A 21,690-nucleotide genomic window follows, 5' to 3' on the forward strand; every position below is an offset into this window, starting at 1 on the left:
TTAGTCAATAAAGAAAGAAAAACTGTCCCATGTCTATTTTGGAAATGCATGTTATTCAGCTTCTCACTTATTATAATGACATTGGTGTCGTAGACAGCATGCAAATTTATTAACCTTAGTGATAATTCAAAAACATTTTAAGCTATTCACATGAAACTTAGTTAATGTGTTGCCGAAGACTTTAATAATATTAAAAATTTGCCTTTATGGACTGAAACACAACAACATGGCATATATTGTGTATCAAAAAAATTTCAGTTTATGTAGATAACGATTGTATTAATATTGCCCCAGGTGGTGAAGGCCTTCAATCGGGAGCACAGCATTCGACTGAAGCACGTCCAGGCCATGGTATCAGACACAGCCTCATATCCAAACAATGACGTGGTTCACAGGCTTGGTATAGATTTGTAAGAAGAGAATGCTTATGAACAGCTACAATGCAGCTCCACTATAGCTCCACTGCCCTGGCTTTTAACTAAGAAGAGAAGAGGAATGGTATTAACAGCTCGACTTAACTCCACTGCCCTGCCTTTAACTAAGAAGAGAAGAGGAATGGTATTAACAGCTCGACTTAACTCCACTGCCCTGCCTTTAACTAATATAAGAAGAGAATGTGTATAAACAATGACTTGGTTCACAGGCTCAGTATAGATTTGTAAGGAGTTAAGGGGTATAAACAGCTCCACCGCAGTTCCATGACTGTTAACTTTATAAAAAAGCTTCATGGAATTACGGGTACACATTTATAATCCCTAAAACAACAGGAACAGCAACAGCAGCAGGAACAGCAACAACAACTACAGCTATGTGCACAGTGCAAGTCCCCATAGTTTATTTCAATCAATAGATTACGAAACCTAGTGAAGAAGTTATACAGTTGAAACCAGTTGCCTCAATATCGCTTGGCCTGATTTCCTTGTTGGCTCGAATTGGATGTTAATGTCTGATTTTATTTTACTCTCTGTTAGCATTCTCACTTAGCTTGATATTCGTGAGGTTCAAAGTATTTTGGCCGATACCTGGGATATCAAGCAAATGGGTATCGACTGTATCCTTAAAAAGAATGGATCTGTAAAGCAATACAATGTTTTTGTGTTTATACACTAAAGTCTTTTCTGTTGAAATTACAAATGAAGAGAAGCCTTCTTTAGAAGGCAAGTGCAAATATGAAGGCAAGTCAAACAACCTGTATATAGTTGATTCATGTTAAACATATATTTTTTTCAAAGAAGATATTGTCATAGCCTTGGTGTTGTTGAGCATCTTGTCGTCAGCGTAGATGTTGTGCCAAAAACCTTGCCTATAACTCAAAATCAGTTCAAGATATTCACATTAAACTTGGTACACATGTCGCCATACATATTACGCACATGTTCAGCAAGACGCATAACTCTGGCATGAGTAAATGTTTACTAATGCAACTTGATGGAATTAAAAAAAGCAGACAAGCGGTGGCGTTCTCTCAATGGTACTCTTGTTCATGCATTTAAATGATCTTCTAATGAAATTTTCTTCCTTATATTCTCTTGTTATTGCTATTGTTCATTATAGTATCATGTGATTATTCAAGAGTGCAATATCTTATCAATATTGTTATAATTATTAATCGTATTTGACATCTTGTTTAGCTGTATAGCAATTTTGTGAACATTTTTGTCTAAAAGAGTTTTGTTATTCTTTGGTGGTTTTTGAAATGATAATTACTGATTTCTTGATTTCACAATTAAACACATGAATTAGACTTTGTGTATTATTATAATTTTGGATGTGAGTTTTCCATTACCTTTTTCTTGGGGTTTTAAAAAAAGGTCTTTTTGTTACTCTTAACAGCTAGTACAGATATATTTAATGCAATCTTAAGCTTTTAAAATGCTGCAAACCAATAAGCTTTCACCACCACCATGATGCTCCCCAGGACCTGCAAAAGGGCCTTAAAATGGGCTACCAGCGTAAAGTTCAGGGATGTTTGATTTCAGCCATTCCCACCCCTGTTTAACACAAAATGTTCTGTAGGCGATTGTTCAGATTTTGTTAAAAGTTAACAATATTGTTAATGTCATTGTTGTTAATTTTCAAAACATTACTGCTCTGGAAATTTAATGGATACTTTTGTGATCTGCTGTATTTCTAGCAAGATTTGAGACAATTGTTTGATCTGTATTTAAATTAAAAGACACGTATGTGAGTATATCATCAAATAGTTCATGTTTAAAAGTAAACAACATAAATATTAATTAATAATCACGTTGTTAACTTTAACAATCAATCTTCGTATGTCTTGATTCAGTTAATGAATTTTTTTATTTTGTTCTACGTCTTTTAGTGTATTATTGCTTACATTATTATTTAATTGTGTCATTTTCGGAGTATTTTTGTTGAGGCATTATCGTATCAAAAAGTTAACCAGTAGTTTAGCAAAGTACCATGCAATAAGTAGGATATGGATAACTTATGACAATATTCCAATATACACATGTCACACTCAACTTACGGTAAGCTTGACTGAGTATGGTACAAATAAGTTACCAAACCCTCATTTTTTAAATTATAAATACATAACTTGTGGTTACATGGATGGTCAGATAAGACTATTAATATACTAACTTTATATTTATAAATGATTCTTTCAATCCAATAACTAACTAATTATGGATTTTTTTTACTAATACTCTTGATCTTATGTTATTGTTTGTTGATAAAGATAGCTTCATTGTGTATAATTTCTTAGTTACTTCCACCGTATTCCCATCACAAATAGCTATGTTTAGTTGTTCTTTATTATTATTATGCAGATAATCACTCATTGTAAAATAATTCAAAATCAATATATATCATAAGTAATCGGAAATTTCTCAGGCTAATTAAAAAAAAATCTCTCTCAAAAATTGGTTATTAGTTTAATGAATCTGTTCATTAATGTTAAAAGCACAACTTTGTTTATATGTGATACTTCTATCTAATCAATCATTTAAGTATGGATTGCAGAGAAATTCAAACTTGTAACTATATTTTTTAGTGTATGGTTTTAAAACAATGTTTGTTTACATTAAAAATACTTAAAATAAGACAAAAAATGAAGCGGGTTATGTAAAAAAATGAACGGGTAGTGCTGTGTTGACTAAATGTTATTTGTATCAAGCATTATGGATAACCCGGACTTTATTTAAATGCTAGTATTAAAACATGTCATGGACATGTCTACCTTGTTGTTTACGTTTACTGTTTGATTTAAAACTGTTCATTCTTGTGTGTATAATTATATGGTGGATTTTGTTTGCGTTAATGTTAAAAATGTTCTATTACATCACAAGGAAATCTTGCAGAATAAGAAATTCTGTAACCGTGTCACAACACATTATATGTAACAGTCACAAGCAGCAGTCCACAGGCTCAAATGTGAGACGAGAAATCACATTTTTTCAACAAACCTTTTCTTTTACTGTCTATTAATTGACTGTAAAAATAAAACCATCATTACTTAAAAACAGTGTGTTGAAAATCCCGTTGTATAAGCCGAACTTGCTTGATTCTCAGAATCTTTTTTATTATTCCCTTTGTTTTTCATCCTATAACAAAATAGCATCATTATGAAACATAACAAAGCTTGTTGGTTAACTCTATTTTCAGTTTCAGTGTCACATGTATGAATTTTCTAACTCAATTTAAATAATCTTTAAATTAACCCTTTCATACTGAGGCATTTAGTTAACATTAGGCATTCATTATATTTGCACAAACTCAACATTGTTTGATTTTTTTCGAAAAAGAAAGGAAATGTGTTAGCTTTTGTGTCATCAGTAGAATTCAAATGAAATTTAGTACACATATTCCCAGAGACAATTATGTGTAGGCGACATTTAGTTCTCGTCTTCAATTATTGTTGAATTTAACCCATTTTCCTTTGAAGAAGAAATAGCAGACAAGCCTTGGCAAGCTGCTCGCTGTTTTTTTGTAATTGCACAAATTAAAGTTTGCTCTTGCATAGAACACGCTTAGTTTTTGTCTTGAATTATTATTTAGTTTAACCCATCTCCCAGTGAAGAAGATAAAGCAGAAAAGCCTACCGTAGTTGTCCGCTTGCTGGTTTTTTGTTATTGCACAAATTTAAAGTTCGCTATTGAACCAGGGACACTTAATTCTTGTCTTCAAATATTGTTGTATTTAACCCATTTTCCATCGAAGAAGAAATAGCAGACCAGCCATGGTGTCCGCTTGCTGGGTTTTTGTAATTACACAAATTTAAAGTTCGCTTTTTGAACCACGGACACTTAATTCTTGTCTTCAATTATTGTTGAATTTAACCCATTTTCCATTGAAGAAGAAATAGCAGACCAGCCATGATGTCCGCTTGCTGGGTTTTTGTAATTACACAAATTTAAAGTTCGCTTTTTGAACCAGGGACACTTAATTCTTGTCTTCAGTTATAGTTGAGTTTAACCCATTTTCCATTGAAGAAGAAATAGCAGACCAGCCATGGTGTCCGCTTGCTGGGTTTTTGTAATTACACAAATTTAAAGTTCGCTTTTTGAACCAGGGACACTTAATTCTTGTCTTCAATTATTGTTGAATTTAACCCATTTTCCATTGAAGAAGAAATAGCAGACCAGCCATGATGTCCGCTTGCTGGGTTTTTGTAATTACACAAATTTAAAGTTCGCTTTTTGAACCAGGGACACTTAATTCTTGTCTTCAGTTATAGTTGAGTTTAACCCATTTTCCATTGAAGAAGAAATAGCAGACCAGCCATGGTGTACGCTTGCTGGGTTATTATTATTGCACAAATTAAAGTTCACTTTTTGAACCAGGGACACTTAATTCTTGTCTTCAGTTATAGTTGAGTTTAACCCATTTTCCAATGAAGAAGAAATAGCAGACCAGCCATGGTGTCCGCTTGCTGGGTTATTATTATTGCACAAATTAAAGTTCACTTTTTGTCCATGTTTTATACAACCATGCAAATTTATGTTCATCCATTTAGATGGTGTTTTTTCTAAAATAATATAATAAGCTTCAAGTTTATGAATCGTTATTTTAATATGATAGTTGATTGTACTTTCCTGTTATTGTCAATTAGTTAAATCCGATGGTTAATTGTGTTTGCCTGTTGTTGCCAATACGTTTAAAATAAATCTTGGAAATTTTTTCTTGTTGATGTGGCTGGTTCAGTTGAATGACCATAGCGCTGTTTTTTTCAGTCATTCAATTAGTTTAAACAATATATATTTTAAAAAGATTGTGAAGAAAGTTATGATAACTAATACCAAGTCACTCTTGTTGGCACGATGTTGCCTGAGAATGTGGTCTTGTGGGGGAAACAGGGGTACCCGGAGAAAACACACTTGTCTGGCTTGGTGACCATGAACCAAACACATATGACCCCAGGTCGGTTTCGAAAGCGACCTTGTTGAGAACGAGTGTGCTAACCCGACAACCAGTCATTTAATTGATGAAAGCAAGTCAGTAAACAATAGAACATGGTTGTTAAATCCATTGGATTGCTCTGACCACAACCTGGATGTATGACATTTTTGTTCTCGAAAAAAGTTGAGGCCTACCAGTTTCAGGAGACACAAAAAAGTTGTAAAGTCAAACGAGGCATTCTAGATTATGTGGTCAATTATATAACACTTTGGAAGAAAAGGCTTACCAATTAAAGTTTATTTCACAAAAGCATCAACATATACATATATAACAAATACTTAAGTTCAACACAATTGTTGTTTGTCATGGACGGGATTTTGGCTGTAAAATTACCAAATTGAATATATAACAAATACAATTATATTTAAGAGAATACAAAATTACCAGAATAAAAATCAAAAGTTATATTTAAAGATAACTTCAGACATGAAATGCATCAATCATAATTTTCCCCTCTATTATAATAATATAAGGCAAGTCAGTTTGTTATTGCAGACTGATAAAAAGCAACATTAATATAAATCACATTCATTTAATATACCAGTATGCTTTCCGGTGTTGTATGTTGAGACATTAAAATGACCTTTCACTGTTTTAAACAGTGAAAATAACTATTTGATATTTTAGCCTGCTCTCACTTCAAAATCAAATATTATGTAGTTTTAGGTCTACAATAAAAATGAAAATTGTTTGTTTCCATGTTTATATTTCACCTCGTGAACCCCAAAAGTAAATATCTAACACATGGCTATGCCACACATGAAATAAAGCTTTTGGTACTGACACCAAATACCTAGCAAGCTAAAATACACTGAAACAAACAATGACCCTTTTAACTCTAAATGATTAACATGGCATTTAAAACAGATTACTACTGTAGATGGTAAGTTTTGCAAAATAATCTTCTCAACCACAGTCCACACGCACTTGTCCAGGGTTCTTATCCACTAATGTCCCAAGTCTGTGTTATGAGACTCAATAATAAAAACTGCACATCTTCATTGTATTTCAACGATATAATCAAAAGAACAATACTTGTTAAACTGGCCACATATGTTGCAAACATCATGTTTAACCATCATTGTAACATTTTCTATATTAAAAATCTAGATTTGGGATCATTCATCAAAGTCACTTATTTAAAGCTGCCCTCTCACAGATTTACCGTTTTGACAACTATTTACCGTTTTGACAACTTTTTATTTTTTTGTCTTGGAATGAGCAAATTTTTGCGTAAATATCTGCAAAATACTGATATAAGACTGCTGCAACAGATCAGATCGCAGATTTTCATATTTCTGTTCGAAAATTAATATTTTATGGCTTAAACCGTTACTAACAGTTTAAGAAAAATGCATTAAACATCATTTTTTAAATATTAAAATGTGATCTAATTTTTTGTCAGCAGTCTTATATAACTTGTTTCCATGGAGTTTCGCAAAAATTGGCTCGTTCCAAGACAAAAAAAACAAGCATTTTCAGTGAAAAGATATCCCCCGCCAACGATGGCTTGTTTGTGCTTGATGGCTTGTTTGTGCTTGAAGGTTAAAAAAAATCTCAGAAAGAATAAGATAAGCACATTGGTTCATATTTATTTCAAGTTTCAAGAATTTCTACCAACTAGTTACTGAGAAATGGCTGTAAATGAGAGTTTTTCAAAAAATCAAGGGCAATAACTCCAAGTACAATTGACCAATCCAAAAAAAAAATGAACAGGCATCATCCCAGTATAGTAATTCATTTTTATTTTAACTTTCATGAAATTCTGCCAGCTAGTGACTGAGAAATGGCTGTGAATGTGCATTTTTTTTAAAAATCAAGGGCAATAACTCCAAGGACAATTGACCAATCAAAATTTTTTTTGGACGGGCATCATTCCAGTATAGTGGTTCATATTTATTTTAAGTTTCATGAAATTCTACCGGCTAGTTACTGAGAAAACGCAGGTGACGGATGGACGGACGGACGGAAGGAAGGAAGGACGGACGGAAGGAAAGACGGACGGAAGGACAACGCCATTTCAATATCCCCCTCCCTATTTCATAGGCGGGGGATAAAAAGTTGTCAAAACGTTTCATCTCTGAGAGTGCAGCTTTAAGTCAGACTCAAGTTGTTAGTGAATATGAACCCTGGGCTTAGTAGTTAGTTAATTGCTCCATTGGTTGAATGGTCTTGAATACCTCCATATGTAAATAAGTGCAGTAAGGGTTCAATTTTGTCAATTATTTGAAATGTGACTTTATATAAAAATGCTCAAGTACATTAATATTGATAATTCTAACATACCACGTATACATAAAAATAGCCAAATATGACCAGCAGAAGGCCTCAATTGTAATCAGTAGTAGGAATTTTGTACAGTTTCATATCTTGATCCTAGTAAACAGCAGTACAAATACAAATTTAAAAAAAATAAAGATTAACATTCAGACAATTAATATTCAATGTCCTAATGACAACAAATGTATATCAAGCGGCTGTCGTTTAAGCTCATAAATGACATATTTATTCATTTGACGATCGTCCGATACCCACGTGCAGCCAATTCTGTTTATTACTAACTGTACATTGCTGAAACAGAATGGGTCAGTTGTGGGTATCCAATGATAACAAATTATATACAGTACAAATGTATTATGTGTATTATAAGTGTATTATATGTTACAAACAAAATAATACATCACAAAATATCACAGTACGACAATCAGCAGTTTAATAGATATCACAAAAATCACATCATACCATTGGAATGTAAACTGTATCACTGTAAACACTGTTTTAGATCCTTAATAGGTAAACAGAACGAAATTTGCATATTAATTTTCTTCTTATAAAAAAACATAAATTGAGGCACCACAAGGGGTATGGCTCATATGCTGTTTTTACAGTTGAAAAGAGGTTATAAACAACAATTATTAGGTGGTATACAACTATTACTATTGCAAGAGTTATGTGCCTTTTGTCTCTGGCTATATGTTTACCATGTTTTGTTACAATATCTTAAACATTTATAAGTTGTGGCCATGGTTAATGTTCTTGCATGCAAACGATGATGCTATAGGCTATCATAATACCTAAACTTTAAGAACAAGGCAATAAACAAGATTTTTTATAAGTTCCTCATAAAATGATCTAAATAAATGACAGACTTTACTGCATTCCATTGATAAAAACTAAAACAATGGAGGATTGTTTTTTATTCTCCTTCTGTGGAGAGAATTGGTTCTCTTCCCACCATCCTATAAAACAAAGTAGATCTGCCTGCATTTTATTTTGTTTCAAATAGCTATGGCACCATCTTGTCAATGATCATGCCGTAAGTTTTAGGTTTCGAAAAGATTTACTTGGTTATGATGAAATATAATTCAGAACAACTTGTATGACTGGAAAGGCTAGACTAGGTTTATGTGCAATCTTGACACTCGTCAAGTATTCATTTGAATTCCTAGATTGTACAATATCCCGTTGTACGCTCTTCATTAAGATGGACCATATAAAAGTACTCTTAAAACAATAAAGACAAAATATAAGTTAACATTATAGATAAACAATTACTAACAGCTTCAGGAAAATATAATGAACACAAATGTTAAAATGTCATGGTATTTTAAATATCAAATATCAGTTTTGATTTTAAGAGTAAAAAATAAACAAAAAATATTTGTACACGATTTACTCTGATAAAAAACATTTTGATTCCAATATAATATTCTTCATACATTTTGTAACTATAAATGCAATATGTCAAAGTGATATAACAATTAACGCAAATAAAATACTGGCACTATTCAATAACAACATCAAACTAAATTGCATTTCTGGCTAACAGGCTTTGTGTAATTGAGTAAAAGTATTAATTAAAATGGATGACAACATTTACAGTACACTCAACAAGTTAGACCCACTTTCCTCGCTCACTCCGAGGGATAAAGTCGATGAACGCGGATTTCCTCCGAGGGTAAAACTGTTGCCCTTGCTAAAATACCCCCGAGATCCTCCGAGTGGCTGGCTCACCGCCAAGTTTGATATGAACGAAATGGAAAATCGTCCGATTTTATGATCCCTCGGCGGGACCCCGAATCTAATCAGATAAGCAAGAAATCATTCTTGTTTAGAAGCTATTTATTTTTATGCTTATGCACATTGTTAATCGTAATAGATTCTTACCAACGTTTTATTTGTATTTGTTTCCGTAAAAGCCAATTGAATATTATCTTGAATAATAAACATTGAATTATTAAAGTATTGCCACTAATTGTATTGCATCATAAAGCATCCGACATTTTACACAATTCTGAACCATGACCTCTGACATCAAGTGCGTGATCAATACAATGTGGAATATACTATTTATTATTGGTGGTTAAAAATAGCTATGATGTTTAATGGAATTTTCCACAGAAAACGAGGCAAGAAGGCCTTCAACCATGCGCTGTGAACTTTGAACGCGTGTTTGACCTGATTTTCCGAAAATGTGTAACCTTGCCTTTCTCGGGTGAAATGTATTTATCAATGCATTCAGTCATGAGCAAAAACACAATTTTAAGATGCATGTGCAACTAGTGAAATACGACTGCATTCTTGTGGTAAGCTAACTTCATGCAAAACGGGCAAAGGAAAAAGAATAATAGCAATTTACTGGAGCCGTCATAATCGGTTGAAAATTTTAATAACAAAAAAATTACTTTTGCGTAGATTCTTATCAAGTGTCTGCAGAGTTTTGCAGAGTTAACCCCTCTGAGGAACGCCACGTTCTTTATTCTTCGGTCGACTGATCACCCTCCGAGGGCCCTAAATTCAAACTCCGAGCAATGCGGACAGTCGATAAATTCATTGTGCTGGCCGCGATAGCGAAAAGTCCGCGGAGGGAAACGAAAAGTGGGTCTAACTCGTTGAGTGTACTGTACAAGTAATTGGACGAAATTCCAACAACAACTTTGGAGTTCCACATATTAACATTTGATTGTTTTCTCTCATTTCAGTAAGTTCCCATTAAACTTACTGGGTATAAATTTTCCCACATTTTAGTAAGTTTCTTATTTAAGGTGTTAAACTTTATACAGTTCAGTATGTTTTTATTAAACTAGGTATTAAATTTCCCAAATTCATTACGTTCCAACTACATTTCCCAAATTGCAGTAAGTTCCCACGTAATTTCCCACATTTCAGTCAATTCCCACTAAATTTCGCACATTTTTGTAAGTTCCCATCAAGTTCCTTTCAAACTAGGCGTTAATTTTCCCATCTCGCACGTCCTTGAGATTGATGGTCTTTGCAAAGACTGCAGTCTTTTTCATCTTCTTCCAGCGACTCTGCGACATCTTCTCCTTCTGTTTGCGTCTCTGTTCCTCCCGAGCCAGTCGCCTCTCCTCCTTCTCTCGGTCCTGAAAAACATGACATCATCTTAGCATTCAGAGACTTGACACAAATTCCCAAACAGGTACAAAATACATAACCTAGATGTGAAGTACCGAAAAAATCTGATAAAACTGGACACTGTGAAGCAAACGCTCCTCTGTTTATTTTTAAGGTGTACAAACAGCTTAACTCTACAATTATTTAAGCCCCTGTTTCAGGCAACATGTATACCAAGTTTCGTTTCAATATCTTAAATGTCTTTTAAGGTATAGCCATGGTAAAGTTTTTGCACAATGACGAAGACATGGCTGACAACAACACCAAGGCTATCTACATATCTTGACTTTTTAAAAAACAAAACAAACAGTAAAGTCTTTAAAAACAAGTCCAACTCACCGACTGGTACCATCTGATGGGGAAGGCCCTGCGCCCATCTAACGCAGGTTGGGAGTAAGCAACCTGAAACTTCTGCCGTTCCTTTGTTGTCACACTTTGCTCTATCACCAGCACAATCTTCGCCCACTGGAATATACAGGAAGGACAACTTACCAAACTACAAAGAGGACTCAGGGTTGTGCATTGACATTCTATGTATTTTGGCAAAACTCTTTTTATCAATTTCTCCAACAAAATTGTTTATATTTAAATATAAAACAATGAAAAATCAACTAATGAAATAAAAAAAAATTGGTTCCAGTTTGGGTTTGACCTGATGACAGGAAAATCCCATAAAATCAGAAGTTTTGCAATTTTAAAATATATCCAGTGTGCCAACTTTGCATTATTCAAGAGTTAAAATTCAAAGGAGGAATTTTAAAGCTGCACTCTCACAGATTGAACGTTTTGACAACTTTTTTTGTTTTTTGTCTTGGAACGAGCCAATTTTTGCGAAAATCCATGGAAACCAGTTATATAAGACTGCTGACAAAAAATTGGATCACAGATTTTTATATTTAAGTTAAAAATGATGTTTTATGTATTTTTCTTAAACCGGTAATAATGGTTTAAGTCATATAACAATAATTTTCAAGCGGAAATATGAAAGTCTATGATCTGATTTTTTGTCAGCAATCTTATAACATTGATTTGCAGATATTTATGCAAAAATTTGCTCTTTGGAAGACAAAAAATAAAAAGTTGTAAATACGGCAAATCTGTGAGAGTGCAGCTTTAATAGGCATTTTAATTCCTCAATTAACCAAAAACAGGAACAAAATGGGATGCAAGTCCCCAACCCCAACACAGAAAAAAAAGTATAGGCTCTTAACATTGTACTGGATTTTTGGACTTACCATTAGCTTTATAAAGTCTAAAATTTATGTTGTATTCCGCTGTATTTTTTGCATAATTTTCCTACCATATTGACATCAAAAGCTCACTTAGACACTAATAGGGAAGCCTGAAAATCAGTTTTAATAGTACCTACCTGTCTAAACCACTCCTTCTGCGTCTCTGCTACAAGCTGGTATGTGTTTCCCATCATAGCAATCAACATGTTGACAAGCAGAAGAGTTACCATGATCATGTACAGGCAAAACATCAGCTGTAACAGTTGGGTAGTGGGTTTTACAGTTAGGAACAGGAAATGGAACAGTAGGGCATGGGAATTTTAAATTGCAAAAATGATGTGAAATATATATATATAACCTAACTCATATGGATTGTTTGACATACAAGCTATTAAAATAGTCTTATTTATATTTTTCGGAAAACAATTGAAGTGTTTTCAAGAACAGTTACAAATTTCGAAAATCTGACAATCTATAATGTATTTAAATTACACATGCATAATATATTACCACAAAGGGCACACAACAAAATTAGAGCTCAACTGACTGTAAAAAAATGCACTTATATAAGCACAAAACAAAAATCACAGCACAATAAAACAACTGAAAACTAGGCAAAACATAATTATTAAATTAAACAAAGGAGTTCAAAGGGATCTTATGTTAGGAAATTCTTGTTCCACTGTCTGAAACTCATATTTTTAATGAAGCCATTTAAGCATCATGATTTAGTTATTGTGAAGGTCAGTGGTTTTTATCTCAGATCATGTACTCTGATCAGTTAGCATTAAAATTGTTTTTTTAGCTAGTTATTATAAGAAGATGCGTTCAGCACTTGAAAACATCTATTCCATAAATAAGTGTACAAGTGTTGAACATGCCAACAGACTTGCTACCTACTTGCGATTTCCTCTGTTCTGTGGTAAGTTACAAAATATTCAAAAGCAAACCAGTCATGTTCTGTAAATTATGTTTTTTTGAGTCACACACTATGTCACACACTGAAACTCACTATGTAACTCACTGTAACTCACTATGTCACACATTGTCACTCACTATGACACACACTGTAACTCACTATGTCCTACAATATGTCACACACTGAAACTCACTATGTCACACATTGTTACTCACTATGTCCTACAATATGTCACACACTGAAACTCACCATGTCACACATTGTTACTCACTATGTCCTACAATATGTCACACACTGACATACACTGTAACTCATTATGTCACACATTGTTACTCACTTTGTCACACATTGTTACTCACTTTGTCACACATTGTTACTCACTTTGTCACACATTGTTGCTCACTATGTCACACAGTGAAACTCACTATGCCACACATTGTTACTCACTTTGTCACACATTGTAACTCACTATGTCACACATTGTTACTCACAATGTCACACATTGTTACTCACTATGTCCTACAATATGTCACAAACTATGACACACACTGTTATTCACTCTGTTACACACCACATTGCCTAAATTTTGCTGCATAATGGAGAGCGCACTTCAGAGACACATGTTATATAAATTTTCCATTCAAAACCATGAAAGCTTACTGGAGTGTGATTTAACATTTCCTGCTCTCTTTTGGTTAACTTATTCTATTGCTAACAATGCTTTTGAAAAGCTGGTCAGTAGATTAGGAATGTAGGGCTCTTATATGGTCATACCAAATAGCGCTCTTCCTAAGCAACTTGCCCCAGCTCTCTAAGTGACATCAAATTAAATGGAAGACTTTCCTATCAGATTAATTGTATAGTCATTTTGAAGGCTGAAATGGGATATAAGCAAAATGGTCTAGTGGTAATGCACCTGACTGTCAATCTAGGGGTAACGGGTTCGATTCCCTGATGCACAACTAAAAAGACTAAACGTCTTCCGGGAGAAACGTTAAAATGGGGGTTCCATGAGACAATGCTATACACTAGTGCACATTAAAGAACCAGGGTATCTCTAACCAGGGTTACATTCGGTCTATGAACTATGCTAAAAAAACTTAAAATGACTACACAACAAGCTAATCGCAGCACTTGACGGATGGGCCATGCGTGAGTGCGATTATAAATAAGCTTACATACACACACCCTGGCAAGTTCTTACACCCAAACAAACTGAGAACTTATTTCTAAGTTACACTTACGCTAAGCATTGTAGTATTTCTAGAGAACGGGAAAGTTTGTACAATGTCTTCAAAGTCTCCAACCGACATTGAAAATGTTCCAAGTACAGCATCAATAGGGTTCGCAAACACACAGGGGTCAGTTTTAGGGTTACATGAACTGCCTATGAAAGCTATGTAAAATGCTGCAAAACAAGGAAAACGAAACAAAATCTTAATACAATACCACAATATTCAATACCCTACAACAGATGTGAAATTATGGATCACTAAGTATATACCGGTAATCAATAAAACAAAAATCTACAAAACATATGGCAAAAATAGCAGCGACCAAAACAAACAATATAAAAAGTAGCAGAACAGAATATACCCATATAATACAATGACAATATTTAATGCTTCTGTATTGGTATGTTTTCATTTGTCTCCTTGGCAATATCCATTGTAGTGTTGTTGTTGTTGTTGTTGTTGTTGTTGGGCATGATTTATTTTAATTCATTGTGTTAATGAGAGAATAGTTTAAAAATCAAATCTGAAGCTTTTGTAGAACAAGGAAATGGTTTTATGCTTATATTTAAATATGATACTTAATTCGGATCTGCCCTCGATCATTACCTACTTTGTATAACAAAAGAATATATTGAGTCTATGTACATTTGCTACGTGTGACCTTGACCTTTGAAGTACAGACCTGGGTCTTGTTGGTGACACGCCACTTCATAGTGGCAAACCATCATGGCAAGTTTTTTGAAAATCCTATAATGCATAGTCAAGAAACAGCCTGGGCAAGAATCATTTCAACCTTTGAACCTTAAGTATGACCTTGACCTTTCAGGTACAGACCATTTGCTTGGCAGGTTATCATGTGAGTCATGAAAATTCATATCAGCATGCTTCAAGATGGTTTTATGTCAATTAAAACATTTTTCATGTTACTTTAGTATTTTTTTTTGGCAAACTCAGTCATCAATGTTATGAAACCAAAAACACAGACAATCATGTTATTATTGTTATACACCCAAATTGTTGTTAATTATTTTAATTTTAGTTTGTTAATTAATAAACAACTCAGGGAAGGTTTGGACAACATGTAAACAATCATCATCGTCAGAAACCCTCTATACCCTATGCTCTGAGCTTCATCCTGTTCTGTGTGACAATTGACTGGCAAAGCCTTGGTTTTTCAGCCAGAGAATCAATTTGGAGGGATGTATCAATATTGTATTATGCAATCCTTGATAGCTATATATATCGACATTTAATTATGTCATCCTTGATAGCTATATATATCGACATTTAATTATGTCATCCTTGATAGCTATATATATCGACATTTAATTATGTCATCCTTGATAGCTATATATATTGGCATTTAATTATGTCTTCCTTGATAGCTATATATATCAACATTTAATTATGTCATCCTTGATAGCTATATATATCGACATTTAATTATGTCATCCTTGATAGCTATATATATCAACATTTAATTATGTCATCCTTGATAGCTATATATATCAACATTTAATTATGTCATCATTGATAGCTATATATATCAACATGTAATTATGTCATCCTTGATAGCTATATATATCAACATTTAATTATGTCATCCTTGATAGCTATATATATATTGTGACATTTAATTATGTCATCCTTGATAGCTATATATATATATATATATATATATATATATATATATATATATATATATATATATAGACATTTAATTATGACATCCTTGAAAGCTATATATATATCGATGTTTAATTATGTCATCCTTGATAGCTATATATATATATCGACATTTAATTATGTCATCCTTGATAGCTATATATATATCAACATTAAATTATGTCATTCTTGATAGCTTTGTCAGTAACACTCCTGACGACATTCCAAAAGGACTATTGCATAATTGGATCTAGTCTCATTTACAAAAAAAATAATAAAAACAAAACTTTGTCAGTCAATTATCCCACGAGACACCGATATGCTGTTAGAGAGTGTACAGTGGGTGCCGACGATGGTGAACAATACACCAAGACCACTGAGCCATACTATTGCCAAGACATGGTGTCGGGTTGAGTCAAAAGAGTCGTAAAAATCTCCGAAATCGCCCAAGGACATTATAAACATGGCCATGATTGCTTCTAAAGGGTCAGAAAACGCACTTCCTTCTATACCCAAGAAGATAATATACATCGCTGAAAGGGAAAAATTGCTATTGTGTAAGAAACATGAGTAGCATCATCCAGAAAAAAATGCACCATGTACTGTATTCTGAAGTATTATTTATGTATGTTAAAGGCTGTTTGGAAATAAACCTGCGAAAGAAATGCAAAAGAATATTAATGCACACATGAACAGTTGTTGGAAAAAAGTTCTTTTGCCCTCAAAGAATAAAGGTCAGGGAAAATAAGGTAGTGCCAGTTTGTATTTAAGATGTTATTATTTTTTCATTCTTAAGTCCAAAAACAATCACAAAGTTGGGTACGATTTTTTTTTTTCAAAATTTTATTCGGCAAATAATCACCATTTTAAACTTGATTGACAGAGACCCTTAATTCCAACAAAATTCATTTTTAATTTTTTTGCAGCTCAAATAAATATTGTCTACAAATAAACACAAAACAAACACACACAATTGTGACAAAGAAAGACGCTACAGGTTCGTAACAAATAACAGAATAATTTTTTCGAAGTCCACAATTTATGATAAGTGTGACTGATAGGATGCAAGTTGGCTTAAAACACACACAATTTAAATAGCATTTCATTTAAGTTTTTAAAATTAAATACATTTGTAAATAAAGAGTTAATGCACAAAATTGTTAAGCTTAAATCGTGGACAGAAATAAGACAAAGAATGCACTCATACATATAGTACACTCACGCGAACAAAAAACAGACAAAACAAAAACAGAACATAGGTCTGAAGTAAAACACGCAAGAAAATCTTATAATTAATTTTAATTACAATTCCCATGAATCTGTAGTCATAACTAAGGCTCTCGAAAGAATCGTAAAGATCTCCAAATTCGCCGAGCGACATCATGAACATTCCCATAATTGACTCTAATGGGTCGCTGAAGGTATTGCCTTCCACGTCACGGAAAATTATAAACATTGCTGTAAAGTGAAAGTTGTAATTCCATATACAGTTAAGACACAATCAACTGCAAAAAAACACATGCAAAGTAAAGTTACAAAGTAGCAGAATACAAGAATGATAAAACTTTCCATTGTACAAATTCAATAAGAGATGTTTGAAATTTAAACATTATGCCTCCTAACTGCAGCTTTATCTGTAACTGCATTACAGTTCTTGAAGACAGGGGTCATCTTCTACTGTTCTCAAACTATTGTGTGGACAAAACTTTCAAAAACTTTAACTGTGACCTTCACCTTTGACCCCAAAAGCAATAGGGGTCATCTATCAGACAAGGGCAACCTACCACTTAAGTTTCATGGTCCTAGCCCAAACTGCTCTAAACTTATGACGTGGACAAAACTTTCAAAAACTTTTACTTTGACCTTGATTTGACCCCAAGGACAATAAGGGTCATCTACTGATCAAGGGAAACCTACCACCTTAGTTTCATGGTCCTAGATCAAACTGTTCTTGAGTTATTTTTTAGACAAAGTTTTCCAAAAAACATTAACTGTGAACTTGACCTATTGACCAAAAAGACAATAGGGGTCATCTTCTGATAAAACACAACCTACCATTTTAGTTTCATGGTCCCAAGACAATGCATTCTCAAATTAGTGTGTATTAATACAAGGTCTAACAACTGAACAATAGACAGACTGACCTACAGACATGTTTTTAAACCGAAACCAGAATTTGGACATGGAGGATGGACGAATATTTTGAATAAAGTGTTACTCTAAAAGTGGTATTTGCATTCAACAGGCATGTGCCAGTTATCAAGCCAGACAGCCAGTGTTTTTTCCAGTTTCCCCCACACATGAGACCACACTTTCGCTTAACATGTTGCAAACATAAGTGACTTTGCATAAGTTTTATAAATTCCTTCACAATTGTTGTAAAATAAATATAATTTAAACATGAGAGTGTTCATTTAAAATAGTAATTTCCAAAACTATCTTAATAAAATAAGATTTAATACGAACACTGTGAGAAGCCGATGATGAAGACTAGGTAGATGATGATGAACCTTTTCAGGTCACCCTGGATCATCTTGTAGATCATGACAACAAATGGGCCGACAATCCGAAAACCTCTGAAAATATGTTTGCAAGAGATAGTTCATTTGTTACACAAAGGTAAACCTCACTTAATACCACTATTGTCAATTATACAATGAAAACTACAGGGACAAGCCCAGAAGTTGAAAATTTCAAAAATTAGCCATGTTTAGGGACACAAGGCAAGGGCCCAATTACAATAAACTAAAACCACAATACATAAACATAATAATAAAGACCATATTTTTTTAAAATTCAGGGCTTTTTTCAGCCTTGCAGGCTGATAACAATTTTGATCACTTTACTTTTACCTGCAGAAGAAGAGGAAATAGGGTGCGGTAAAAAGTATGGCGAGCACCCCCATCACGTCTTCATACTGGTAGGCCCCCGCCGCCCGACCCGGTAACATCATCACAACAAACAGGCATGCTAGCAGGAACATGGCTTTTGTTGGGGCACCTCTCTGGAAAAGAAAACAATTAAGGTGTTTTATGTGTTCAATGCTAAAGTCAATGAAAACAAGACAGTTGTTTTGTAATCAAAAACTGATGTCTCCCCCTCTGCATATTGTCTCAACATAGTGAACATTTGTGGCCAGTTATTTCAAATCTTTTAACCCTTGCAAGAGATATGATGCAGACATGAAATGGGGTCATATGACCTTTGACCTCTAGGTGTGAACTTGACCTTGAACGGAACTGGTTGTAAAATGCACTCTGCACATCGTCTCAATACGGTGAACATCTGACACAAAATATGACCTTTGACCTCTAAGTGTGCCCTTAAATCCATTTATGGGGGAGACATTATAACCTTTTAACAAATGCATAACGTAAATAATAGCAATTATGTTTGCATAAATATAATTCAAATTATTTGCTAAGAAATAGTTTTACTTAGCTACATGATGCCGTTTCTAAGGCATTCGGATACATTTGCATGTCACCGTTATCAAGGTCACGTGATTTTATTCATCACGTGACGAGATCTCGCGATAGTTCTTTCTCTTTGGCGATACTGTAGCGGCCGCTACAATTAAAAAACTCTTAACAATATCTAAATTAATCGTAGTATTTTGACAAGCATTCAGCGATGCCGGGACGCGGAAGAGGTGTGAAGAGAAGACGGCACCAGGTCGACCCGGACAGGACAGCTGACGTGCCTGAACAACGCGATGACGGAGGTAAAGATATCAATGTAACCGCCCCAAGGATCATTGATTTTGAATCCATTATAAGGGAATCTAACATAATAAATGGGTGTGGTGAGGCAGTTTGTAACGTACAACCATTACAGGACACTGTGTCTAACATTACCAGTAGCGTCGCGCAATTAGCACAGCAAACGAACGTCCCTACTATCATACGCCTGGCGGGCGACGATGTCGCCGCACATGTGCCAGAATCACTTAAACGCCAAATTATCAACGGCGACTATGTAAACCTTGCGCTTCTGTTGAAAGGCTCAGTCGAGCTTTCTGACCTTTGTGGCGGAGCCACTTTACATCTTTCTAATGACGGCCGGCTTGAGACGCGCCCGAAAGAATGTAAAGATAAGGTAACGAATATCGAGAAATGGACTGACGCGTTCATCATATATAGTGCAGTGTACATATCGGCCCATAAAGATGCAACACAGGGTTTGTTCAAATATATGCGCGACATAAGAGAATGCGCCGCACGCCAAGGCGGCTTTGCGTGGCGCGCGTACGATGAGCAATTTCGGATACGGCAAGCAATCGAACCAGCCCCTTGGGCACGTATCAACAACGATCTCTGGTGGCGCTGTCTGTTAGTCCGCGATACCGCAACTCCCACAAATCCCACCCGCAAAACTCTTGTGTGCAATTATTTTAATGCGGGTCATTGTCACTGGGCGAACTGCAAATACTTACACTCATGTGCTAAATGCGGGGAAGGCCACCCGGCGGCCCATTGCCCTAGGCCACACACGATACAAAATATCCCCCGTTACCCTGCGGGAGCGACATTTCGTGCCCCCCGACCGAGGCGACCAGATCAGGCCCAATATAACGGTGGTCGACACCAGATTCGGTATTCTTCCATGTAATTTGAATGCGACTGAAATTGCCCCATCCCCCATCAACCTTAACACACTGTCAAAACTTCTTTTAAATTACAACGAGTCTGAGGCCGAATATTTGTTAAAAGGTTTCAGACAAGGTTTTAGCCTACATTATCAAGGCCCTAGACAGGAGCGTATGTCAAAAAATCTAAAATCAGCAATGTCAAATCCGCATATAATACAGCAAAAAATTAACAAGGAAATCACGGAAGGACGAGTCGCGGGACCGTTTACATATCAGCCACTGCCAAACTTTATAGTGTCGCCTATCGGTTTGGTTCCCAAAAAAGCCCCGAATGAGTTCAGAATGATCCACCATTTATCTCACCCTCATGGCACCTCGGTTAATGATTTCATAGATCCTAATCTGACATCTGTGCATTATACCAATTTTGATAAAGCGGTGGAGCTAATACAAGAGCTTGGCCAAGGTTGTCACTTGTTTAAGATGGACATAAAAAACGCATTCAAGCTCATTCCAATAGAACCTCAAGATTTTCCGCTATTAGGTTTTCATTTTCAGGACTTCTTTTATTTTGATAAAACTTTGCCTTTTGGTGCGTCGATCAGCTGTGCAACATTTGAACGTTTCTCAACGTTTTTAGAACATTGTGTTAAATGTCGTTTGTCATCGGGTTCGTTGATACACTACCTAGATGATTTCCTGGGTGGTGATAGGTCAAAATCCGCTTGTTCGCAGGTGATGAACACATTTGAAAAGATCATGCATCAACTTAATGTACCCATGGCTTCGGATAAGACGGAAGGCCCAGCGGAAGTTCTGGTTTTTCTGGGTCTGGAATTAGACACTAGGCAAATGGTGGTTAGGATCCCAGGGGATAAAGTCAAGGAGGTCATATCCAAAATCCAGGCTATACTACAGAAAGATAAGGCAAAGGTGAAGGAAATTCAATCCCTCATTGGTTCTCTCAATTTTTGTTGCAGGGCCATTGTGGCCGGGCGCCCTTTTTGCAGACGTCTCATCAACGCGATCTGTGGTTTCTCCAAGCCATTTTATTATGTCTGAATTAAAAAAGCAGTGAGGTTAGATCTGGCGATGTGGCTCTGGTTCTTTGAGAGATTTAACGGCGTATCGGTTTTTCACGACCGTTTTTGGTTGTCGAATGAGGACGTTCAGTTTTTCTCTGATAGCGCAGGAGGGCCAGGGTGTGGT

General features: G+C 34.9%; 2 protein-coding genes across 14 annotated transcripts in view; one reads left to right on the forward strand and one right to left on the reverse strand.

Annotated features, from left to right (window-relative positions):
• LOC128224134 (uncharacterized) overlaps window positions 1-5,144 on the forward strand; it is a 25,647-nt gene extending 20,503 nt beyond the window's left edge. For all 5 annotated transcript variants that reach the window (XM_052933826.1, XM_052933825.1, XM_052933828.1 and 2 more), the window contains exon 12: window positions 295-5,144. In XM_052933826.1, coding sequence (XP_052789786.1) covers window positions 295-414 — 120 coding nt within the window. In that variant the 3' untranslated portion in view covers window positions 415-5,144. The remainder of the gene's footprint in view (window positions 1-294) is intronic.
• A 497-nt stretch (window positions 5,145-5,641) lies between these two features.
• The window catches only part of LOC128224135 (transient receptor potential cation channel subfamily V member 6-like), a 37,257-nt gene continuing 21,208 nt past the window's right edge, over window positions 5,642-21,690 (reverse strand). For 7 of the 9 annotated variants that reach the window (XM_052933837.1, XM_052933836.1, XM_052933834.1 and 4 more), the window contains 6 exons: window positions 18,743-18,894; window positions 18,357-18,466; window positions 14,235-14,398; window positions 12,209-12,325; window positions 11,179-11,304; window positions 5,642-10,808 (listed from right to left, as the gene is read on the reverse strand). In XM_052933837.1, coding sequence (XP_052789797.1) covers window positions 10,650-10,808; window positions 11,179-11,304; window positions 12,209-12,325; window positions 14,235-14,398; window positions 18,357-18,466; window positions 18,743-18,894 — 828 coding nt within the window. In that variant the 3' untranslated portion in view covers window positions 5,642-10,649. Of the gene's footprint in view, window positions 10,809-11,178; window positions 11,305-12,208; window positions 12,326-14,234; window positions 14,399-16,031; window positions 16,424-18,356; window positions 18,467-18,742; window positions 18,895-21,690 lie in introns of those variants that run through there. The other 2 variants (XM_052933838.1, XM_052933839.1) reach the window with 2 other exon arrangements.

Source organism: Mya arenaria, chromosome 17 (assembly GCF_026914265.1).
Source record: "Mya arenaria isolate MELC-2E11 chromosome 17, ASM2691426v1".
NCBI classification, from domain to species: domain Eukaryota; kingdom Metazoa; phylum Mollusca; class Bivalvia; order Myida; family Myidae; genus Mya; species Mya arenaria.